The sequence below is a fragment of the Macaca nemestrina genome, chromosome 5 (genome assembly GCF_043159975.1).
Source record: "Macaca nemestrina isolate mMacNem1 chromosome 5, mMacNem.hap1, whole genome shotgun sequence".
NCBI classification, from domain to species: Eukaryota; Metazoa; Chordata; class Mammalia; order Primates; family Cercopithecidae; genus Macaca; species Macaca nemestrina.
The window spans coordinates 3,276,569-3,287,013 of NC_092129.1; the positions used below are offsets into that span (position 1 = coordinate 3,276,569).

The window sequence follows — 10,445 nt, forward strand, 5'->3', positions numbered from 1 at the left end:
GGGAGAGGAGGGGGCCACCAGGTCCCAGGAGGGACTGACCTGCTCAGAACAGAGGTTGTCAGTGTGGGGCTGCGTCCTGGCCATTCTCAGGGCCTCCCACATTTCCTCCTACCCTCCACACCACCAGTAAACACCTCTAATGGCCCCAGGCTGTGCAAACAGCCAAGACGTCAGAGTCCCCTCGGTGCAAAGACGGGGACAGGCAGGTCCACATGGGGGCAGGGAGACCACGGCCGCCTCCATGTAGACGCTCTGCCCATTCCACGGGTCATCTCCTAAGTGCCACGTGGGGAGACCAGGTCCTGCCATGAGGGAAGCAGAGGCATGTGTCCCCTGGGATGGCCGCCATGTGGTCAAATGTGAGTCTGCCGGGGCTGCGAGCACCGAGTCCACAGACAGGGCCTTAACACTGTTGCTGGCTGAGCACCCAATATCCAAATGCTGGCAGCACTGGCTGCTCCTGGGGCCTTTCTCTGTGGCTTGTGGTTGCTCATATATTCCCTTGCTCTGTCAGCGGAGAGGGCCTAGAACCATCGCCCTGGTCAAAGCAAGCACAGCCAACATCCACACCTTGGTCCCTAAACCACTCTCCTGCAAAGGGAAGAATGGCTGGTTCCAGGAGAGAGGCAGGAAGACACAAGATGGACCTGAAACGTTTCACCTCCCTCCCTCCTCAACATCCAATAAGGACCGTGGGCGTGGTTGCACAACAAGGAAATAAGTGTACTTAATGCCACTGAGTGGTGCACTTAAAAAGTCCCAAAACGAGATTGCAGTGAGTCGAGATTGCACCACTGCACTCCAGCCTGGGCAATAAAGCGAGACTCAGTCTAAAAAAAAAAGAAGAAAAAGAGCCAAACTGCCAGTCTAGTTAAGTAGATTGCATTAGCATTCTCCAGAGAAACAGACAGCAGGATGTGAGTGTGTGAGTGTGTGAGCCTGTGTGGTGGGGGAGGGGATGTGCAGAGAGAGAGCTGGTAAGGAATCAGTTCACATGGCTGTGGAGGCTGGCAGGTCCATATTCTTATTTATGTACTTACTTATTTTGAGACAGAGTCTAACTGCTGGAGTGCAGTGGCTTGATCTCAGCTCACTGCAGCCTCAACCTCCTGAGTTCAGGTGATTCTTGTGCCTCAGCCTCCCAAGTAGCTGTGATACAGGCATGAGCCACCACACCTGGCTAATTTTTGTATTCATATTTTTAGTAGAGATGGAGTTTCACCATGTTGGCCAGGCTGGTCTTGAATTCCTGGCCTCAAGTGATCTGCCTGCCTCGGCCTCCCAAAGTGCTGGGACTACAGATGTGAGCCACCGTGCCTGGCAGTATTCTCCTGGGTGGACTGGGAGGCTGGAGGCCCAGGGCAGCATTGATGTGTCTCATATTAAAAGGGCATCTGGAGGCAGAATGCCTCATTCCTCTTTCCTTACTCAGGGGACCGCAGTCTTTTTTTTAAGGCCATCAACTGATTGGATGAGGCCCACCTACATTACAAGGAAATCTGCTTTTCCGAGTCCACAGACCTACATGTTAATCTCATCTAACTATACCTTCCTAGAAATATTTTGAATAACATTTGACCAAATATCTAGGCACCATGGCCTAGTTAATTGGTTACATAAAATTAACCATCACATATATTTTACCACAATAAAAAAATCAAATATATTTCCCTGATATTTTTGAATGATAGTTATCCTAATAAAACTTCTAGTCTGCTCAAGGTGGGAAAACTAAACCAGCTATACAGAGATAAGCAGCTGGTATGGACTAATTCATACTAAGATGTAAATGACTTTCTGTTCCAGTTCCAGTGATTTGTCTCCCCGACACCCCCAGGGTGGCCGCCTAACTTAGTTTTGTACATCTGGGCCTTACTCTTCCATCTCTGAATTTTCTCTTCCCAAGGACATTCTCATTTTTAAAAGAGAAGCCTCTTTACTCCCCAAATAAAATTATCCTAGGAAAATTTTAGCATAAAATATACTGGGGCTGGGAAGTTGATCCAGCACTCCCCAGGAACCCCTCCGGGCCAGCCACCCAATCCACTGCATGGAAGGGTGAGCGCGGCCACCTTGTCCCCGAGCAGAGGTGCGGCCTCCTCTCACCCTCATAGACATGTACTGGTAATTCCCAGGCAGCGGGTCAGCTAGCCACCCCACAGATGGGGAAGGGCTGTCCTCCCTCTCTTTGGAGAGTATTTATCCCTGGGCGGGAGAGCTTGTCTGTGATGAAAGGGTTATCCTAGCTGCTGGATACAGAAACTCCGTATCTCTGGGGATTCCAGGAGCTTCCCACACGCCACACGTCGGGGTGGCCTATGAATATTCGGTACCTCACAAAATTCCCAACATTGAAACGCACACCTTCAAAACACATGGCCTTTCAGGGACCATGTCTCCGCTTACCGTAAATATGCGTAGAGTAGCAGAAAGAAGATGATTTGTTTAAAACTTCAGAATAACTTAAATACCCCACTGCTGATAACAGAGACGGAAGACTAGAGAGCTTTTCACGGCTAGTCCTTCAAATGTCACAAACAAGCGTTGTTACTTAGAGAGCTTTCACCAGCCTCTTCTCCAGGCTAGTTCAAATATGTGCAAAATGGCTGTGAGGCTCTGACTTGTGTGTCAGTGCAAGGGGTGCTTGGAAACCTTCTGCTAAGTCGATGATACTGCAGGGCACAGGCAGTTTACAAAAGACTTTAGCAAATTTCATTTGATCCAGAAGGGGTGGGAGTCATCATCCCCTCCCCACACATGCCTCTTTGTTTGCTTTTGTTTTTGTTTTAACAGATGAGGGAATTAGGGCTTAGAAGGATGACTTATTTTTCTGGGATTGCATAGGAACCAGCGCCAGCGGAGCCCCACCTCCCGGCCTCTCGTCCCGGCCACCTCCAAGCTCCTGGAACTCAAAGACTCCTGACAACAAACTTCCCAGCCCATTTATGTTCTGCCCAACTGGAAAGGGTCTACGTGCAATCTGAGACCTCTGTGCTATTTTCCTTTATTTGATTCCAGGCAACACAGACGTTGAGTGCCGGCTGTGGGTGGCCCCGGCATGGTGATAATTTATGCAATCACGTTAAGGAGGACGGATTGCCTCCTGCGGTTCCAGCTCTTGGCTTTAGGAGGTGCTCAGGAGATGCGTGGAAACTCATTCAGGAAGGTCATGGTCCCGCACGTGCGTGGCCAGTGTGGGCGCCGTGGTGGTGGAGAAACGTGCGCGAATGCTGCAGGCAGGTGGTTCTGGAAGCTGACTCAGTGGCCATCCCTCTAATGCCCTGTCCTGAAGGAGAGGCAGCGTCCCCGCCCCCTGAGAGAAAGGGTTTGCGGAACTGAGTAACAGAGTTACACCCACAATCCTAAGAGCCCTTATCTGCCCAGGTTTTCCTGCTCTGTCTAATTGGCTTGGTCAGTCACCATGGGAGGGAGCTGGGCCCCAGGGGCCCATGCTTGGCCTTCCCTCCTACTTGGATCCCAGTTCCCTGACGGCAGGTTCAGAATACCTGCCGCTGAGAGACAGGGCAGCTGCGCTCAGACTGCGTTTGTGAGGGGTGTGGCCCGAGGTCTTAGGCTGGGGCTGATCCTGTGGCCCACCCCTCCTGCATCCACCCAGGAGTAAAGGGGGCAGGGACCAGACCCATGTGAGCTTGGATTTCTCCACACCTGCAGGGTCTCACCTAGGGCTTGGCCCAAACCCAGAAGGTGCCATTCCGCTGTGCCCAAGAATGGGACTGACCTGCTGCTTCAGACGCAGGCTCTGCATGGCCAAAGGCCAGGGGCACAGCTTAAGATGGTCATGAGGTGACAGGAATCCCTGGCCTTCCCGCTTCCTGGAGAAGTTCTGCAGGGTCAGGCAATATCTCCTTGGGTTCCCCTGGGTTCCTGTATTTGCTTCTCCCCACCCAGAGAGCTGTTTTCTCAAAGACCTTGCCTCTTCATTCAGCCAATTCCAGAATGGGGTCACAGGTCGCCCACGTGACAGTCAGCAAGCTGTGAGCACCCCAGTCTTTTTCTCTCCTTCTCTGCATCCTACCGGCACCTGCGCAGATGAAGCACCGAAGCATGCAGCTCACCTTCCTCCCTGCCTCCCCCGCTGCCAGCCCCCCACCACATCTCACAGGCCCTGCCCCTCTGCCGCTGGGCAAGACAGGATGGGGAGCTGGCACGGCGCACGCGCTCCCACCGCCTGCACCCCAGGGGACGTGTTAATCCCTCTCGACACCTTCCTTCTACTTAATGACTTGTAAACTGCTTACATTTGGGCATGTTTCACTTTTCTTTCCCTCCCCTTGTCCTTTGCCACAACAGGAAGAAATGGCTCCCATAGGCTTCCGTTGGTGCTGTGTTCCTGCAAAGGGGAGCTCAGTCTTCTGTGGGCAGGCAGCACTTTCCCACCTGAAAACCATGCTGCCTTAAAACAGGCTTCCTGAAAAGATGGTGTAGAGATCCTGATATTTCCAGCAAGAAGGAAAATGTCACCTGGAGAGGTTTCACTGTAGGGAATTAGGATCACAAGACTAAGGACTTGGCTGCTGACTCAGAGTCACGCCAAGACCCTAGACTCCTAGGAGCACAGCCTTACACTGCTGTCTCCACTGCGCTGTCTGGCAGGGTGGCAAGGACAGAGGCGTCCCTAAGGCAGGCCGTGCTCACATCCCCTCATCCTCCATGGGCCCTGATGCTACACTCTCCAACCCAGGGCTGTCTTTTACTCCTGCCCCCAACTCACACATCTACCCCAGAGCCTCTTCCAGGCATGAAGCCAGGGACCTGCAGCTGCTGTGCCCGGGGCATCCCCATGGCAGGTGTAGATGCTTTGTGCAGGATTCAGGGGCCATTTCCAGCCCCACAATGGCCTTAGGATTTCCTCCAAGTAGAGCAGACAAAGGAGATGAGGAAGATGGCGGCTGGTGCAGGGAGCTGGTGCTTGCGGAGGTTGTTGAGATGCAGCCCCCCAGACCTTCTCTGTGCTGATTGGAAACCGCAAATGGCTCAGGCGCAACGGCTTAACCATTTCTAGCAATGTCAGTGACGCTATGACAGACCATGAGATGAAAGGACAGATGGCCATCCTGGTGGCTATTGACAGATAAGAACATTGCAAGTGTGGTATCTTGGTGTGGGGTGCCCCATCCTGTGTAGCTGCTGATGCTGGCTATCGCAGACGCTGTCAAGCAGGAGACCACCCTGGCTGTGCACATGCTTCAAGGCATGGGTGTGGATGTGGTTTTGAGCACGGGGGACAACCAGAAGACAGCCAGAGCCATTGCCACCCAGGTTGGCATCAACAAAGTCTTTGCAGAGGTGCTGCCTTCGCACAAGGTGGCCAAGGTCCAGGAGCTCCAGAACAAAGGGAAGAAAGTCACCATGGTGGAGGATGATGGGGTCAATGACTCCCCAGCCTTGGCCCAGGCAGACATGGGCATTGCCATTGGCACCAGCACGGGTGTGGCCATCGAGGCAGCCGACATCGTCCTCATCAGAAATGGCTGGCTAGACGTGGTAGCTGGCATTCATCTTTCCAAGAGGACCGTCCAGAGAAGATGCACATCAGCCTGGTCTGGCACTGATTTACAAGCTGGCTGGGATACCCATCATGGCAGGTAGTTGGTTCCTCTCCTGAAGGAGTGAGGTTTCCAGATGAGTTGAAGATACTTGTGTGCACGGGAGATGATGGCTCACTGCAGGGCAAGGCATCATCCGTGTTGAAGGAGTGCCAGTGTTTCGGAAATGGACACAGAGCAGGTACATTTGATGGAGAGGTAAGAGGATCACTGTCTACGTGCCAGTGCTGTTCTAAGTGCCCTGGATCTTCTGGGAACGAGGTTAGAGTTTTTCAGTTGTACATGGGACGATTGAGGATCATGCTAGGCAGAGGTGAGCCCTTTTGTGGAAGGAGTTAATCTAAAAACCATAATCTGTCTCATTTGGGAGGAGCTAAATAAATATCTCTTCAATGAAGTAAAGGTCAATCGGAAAATGTGTATTTTAGCTATAAAATTACCTACTAGAATTTACCATGGGGCATAATCTTAGTCAAGCACCCAAATTGATGATTTCAGACCACAGATACTGAAACACCAACGGGATAAGGTGGCAGGTATTTCAGTTAGCTACTGCTGCATAACAAATGACCCCAAAGCTTAGTGACTTAAAACCATAGTTTGTTATTCTTTATCATTCTGTCAGCTGGGAGGTTCTTCTGCTGGCCTCATGCACAAGGCTACATTTAGCTAGGATGTCAGCTTGTGGATGGCCATAGCTGGGATGCTGGGTCACCTGAGTCTTTCTCCCCATGTGGTGTTGTTTTAAAATACAGGTTTTAGAGCTGCCTCAGGATGTAAAGTGTAACGAGGTGGCCGGGGTGGGCCGGGTGCCTGCGTCCCCAGCTCCCCCCGCAGCTGGCTCCGCAGTGGTCCACTCCACTTGCCAGGTGGGGATCCGGGTTCCAGATGGAATGCTGCGCGTTCTCCACCGTTTGTTGTGGCTACGGTTACTGCAGCAACCGCCAGAGCAGCCTTGGCGCTACGGAGGAGCCAGGGGCTACCCCTCAGCGGTACCTGGGACTGATCGTGGAGTGTGGAGGAGCCAGGGGCTACCCCTCAGCGGTACCTGGGACTGATCGTGGAGTGCGGAGGAGCCAGGGGTTACCCCTCAGCGGTACCTGGGACTGATCCCGGAGTGCGGAGGAGCCAGGGGTTACCCCTCAGCGGTACCTGGGACTGATCCCGGAGTGAGGAGGAGCCAGGGGCTACCCCTCAGCCGTACCTGGGACCGATCCCGCAGTTGCCACACAGGGTTGTGGCAGCACTGACTGAAGGTATGAGAACAGATTCTCATCCTTATGGTTTTCCATGGGAATTGGTGATACATGCAGCTGTTGTTGGATTTTTTGCTATTCTCCTTTTTCTGTGGCGAACTTTTAGATCGGTTAGGAGTCGGCTTTATGTGAGAAGAGAGAAAAAACTTGCTGTGGAGCTTTCTGGACTAATTGAAGAAAAATGTAAACTACTCGAAATATTTAGCCTTGTTGAAAAAGAGTATGAAGACTATGAAGTAGAGTCATCTTTAGAGGATGCCAGCTTTGAGAAGGCGGCAGCAGAAGCACGAAGTTTGGAGGCAACCTGTGAAAAGCTGAACAGGGCAAATTCTGAGCTTGAGCATGAAATACTCTGTCTAGAAAAAGAGTTAAAAGAAGAGAAATCTAAACATTCTGAACGAGATGAATTGATGGCGGATATTTCCAAAAGCATACAGTCGCTGGAATATGAGTCAAAATCCCTCAAATCACAAGTAGCTGAAGCCAAAATGACCTTCACGACATGTCAAATGAACGAAGAACGACTGAAGATAGCAACAAAAGATGCTTTGAATGAAAATTCTCAACTTCAACAAAGCCAGAAGCAGCTTTCGCAAGAAGCTGAAGTATGGAAAGAACAAGTGAGTGAACTTAATAAACAGAAAATAACATTTGAAGACTCCAAAGTACATGCAGAACAAGTTCTAAATGACAAAGCAAATCACATCAAGACTCTGACTGAACGCTTGCTAAAGATGAAAGATTGGGCTGGGAGGCTTGAAGAAGACATAACGGATGATGATAACTTAGAAGTGAACAGTGAATTGGAAGATGGTGCTCACTTAGATGATCCTTCAAAAGGAGCTTTGAAGAAGCTGATCCATGTAGAGTTAAATGCTTCTTTAAAAACCTTAGAAGGAGAAAGAAACCAAATTTATATTCAGTTATCTGAAGTTGATAAAACAAAGGAAGAGCTTACAGAGCGTATTAAACATCTTCAGACTGAACAAGCATCTTTGCAGTCAGAAAACACACATTTTGAAAGTGAGAATCAGAAGCTTCAACAGAATCTTAAAGTAATGACTGAATTATATCAAGAAAACGAAATGAGCCTCTACAGGAAATTAATAGTAGAGGAAAAAAGGCGGTTAGAGAAAGAAGAGAAACTTTCTAAAGTAGACGAAATAATGAGCCATGCCACTAAAGAGCTGGAGACCTATAGACAGCGAGCCAAAGATCTTAAAGAATTTGAGAAAACTATTCCTTTTTATCAAAGGAAGACTATTTCCCATGAGGAAAAAGCACGTCATAATTGGTTGGCAGCTCGGGCTGCTGAAAGAAACCTCAACAATTTAAGGAAAGAAAATGCCCACAACAGACAAAAATTAGCTGAAACAGAGTATAAAATAAAGCTTCTAGAAAAGGATCCGTATGCACTTGATGTGCCAAGGACGGCATTTGGCAGAGAGCGTTCCCCATATGGTCCCTCACCATTGGGTCGGCCTTCACCTGAAACGAGAGCTTTTCTCTATCCTCCAACCCTGCTGGAGGGTCCACTCAGACTCTCACCTCTGCCTCCAAGGGAAGAAAGAAGAGGCTCAAGAGGCCCAGGGAATCCTCCGGACCATCAGATTGCCAATGAAAGAGGAGAATCAAGCTGTGAGAGGTTAACCCGTCCTCACAGGGCTCCTTCTGACACTGGGCCCCTGCCATCTCCGTGGGAACAGGACCGTAGGATGATGTTTCCTCCACCAGGACAGTCATATCCTGATTCAGCTCCTCCTCCCCAAAGGGAAGACAGATTTTATTCTAACTCTGCTAGACGCTCTGAACCAGCAGAACTCAGAAGTTTTAATACGCCTTCTTTGGATAAAATGGATGGGTCAATGCCTTCAGAAATGGAATCCAGTAGAAATGATGCCAAAGATCATCCTGGGAATTTAAATGTGCCTGATTCATCTCTGCCCACTGAAAAAGAAGCAACTGGCCCTGGCTTTATTCGTCCACCTCTTGCTCCAATCAGAGGTCCATTGTTTCCAGTGGATACAAGAGGCCCGTTCATGAGAAGAGGACCTCCTTTCCCCCCACCTCCTCCAGGAACCAGGTTTGGAGCTCCTCGAGATTATTTTCCACCAAGGTATTTCCCAGGTCCACGGCACGCTCCATTTGCAACGAGAAACGTCTATCCACCGAGGGGTTTTCCTCCTTACCTTCCCCCAAGACCTGGATTTCTCCCCCAACCCCCACATTCTGAAGGTTGAAGTGAGTTCCCTTCAGGGCTGAGTCTGCCTTCAAATGAGCCTGCTACTGAACATCCAGAACCACAGCAAGAAACCTGACAATATTTTTGCCCTCTTCAAAAGTCATTTTGACTGATCTCATTTTCAATTTTAAGTAACGGCTGTTACTTAAGTGATTACACTTTTGCTCAAACTGAAACTTAATGGAATTATAATTCTCAGGATAGTATTTTGTAAATAAGGATGATTTACATATGAATCTTATGAATAAATTGTTTTCATTTTATTTTATTCTAAATAGTATAATTATTTTAATTTGACTAATCTACTGTTATATAAAAATAGTGGGAGTTTTATATACGTAATCTTGCAGGTGGGGAGGCTTTACATTCTAAAGGCCTTGTCTTTTGCCAAGAACTGTATTTACTGTGACTGTAGACAAGTGTGTAAGTAACTTTATACTTAATTAAATAAATTTTAGTTGATTTAATGAATTAAAAAAAAAGAAAGAAAGAAAAGGGAGGTGAGAAGACAGAGGCCAAGCACCGTGTGGACTTAGGTGCTGGACGCATAGCGTGCTCATGCTCAGGGCTGGGGTCACTCTCTCATTCTTGTGCCCCGGGTTGAAGCACACAGCAAGGACAGACCCAGACACCAGGCATTGAGTCAGTTCATGGGAGGGGCCGACCGTTCCGACCTCAGGCTATGCTGAAGGTCCCCAGAGTCCCGGGCCCTTCTGTCCACAGCCTCATCAGTGTAGGCTCTTGGCTTCAGTTCCCACACAAGCACAGATGCCGACAGCAGTGTTGTGTGGGATCCCGGAAAACGGGCCCAGCTTGCGGATCTGTAGGTGAAGACTCACCAAATTCTGAGTTGTTGCAGCTTAGAATATAGGGCAGACATCAGGATAATCGTTTGGATCTCTCAACAAGAAAGGGATTTTATAAGATGGCAAATACTATAAAATGTGTTAAATAGCAGAGTAAAAAGGCTGAATAGAGAATAGGAGATTGAGATTAGAGAACGGGGAATAGCTGTTATAGGAGGCTCCAGACATATAAAAATGCGAGCACATGAGAAGTCGTCATAACTTTATTCTTTTAATCACTCAGGGGAAGTGTTTTTTGTCCAATTTTCTTATCAAGTCTTCATACCACTTTTATAACCGAACGGCGTTTTCTAGCAATAGAAGGAAACAGTCCCCAAGCCAGTCCCAGGCAGTGGCGTCTTGCGTGGTTAATCCTGAGTGGGGTGGCTTGGCTGGATCCTGGTTTTAGGCTGACATTCTGCATGAATCCAGATGACCTCCTAGCTCCTGGCAGTCTGGCCTGCTCAGCGTGGATTGGGGGTGTCCTTTCCTGGCCCTCGGAGGGATGTGATAATGCTGAGGTGTCTGCACAAGC

General features: G+C 49.3%; 1 protein-coding gene and 1 pseudogene across 1 annotated transcript; both read left to right on the plus strand.

Moving 5' to 3' along the window:
* Positions 1–4,292: 4,292 nt before the first annotated feature.
* LOC139363260 (copper-transporting ATPase 2 pseudogene) lies at positions 4,293–6,419 on the plus strand (annotated as a pseudogene).
* A 316-nt stretch (positions 6,420–6,735) lies between these two features.
* LOC105487590 (cTAGE family member 2-like) lies at positions 6,736–9,300 on the plus strand. The gene has a single exon (XM_011751082.3). It carries the CDS (start codon positions 6,826–6,828, stop codon positions 9,061–9,063), a length of 2,238 nt encoding a protein of 745 aa, XP_011749384.2. The 5' UTR covers positions 6,736–6,825; the 3' UTR covers positions 9,064–9,300.
* Positions 9,301–10,445: the final 1,145 nt, after the last annotated feature.

Bases quoted from the DNA above. Each gene is read 5' to 3' on its own strand.
- LOC105487590 (XM_011751082.3), top strand. From the start codon at position 6,826: ATGAGAACAGATTCTCATCCTTATGGTTTTCCATGGGAATTGGTGATA.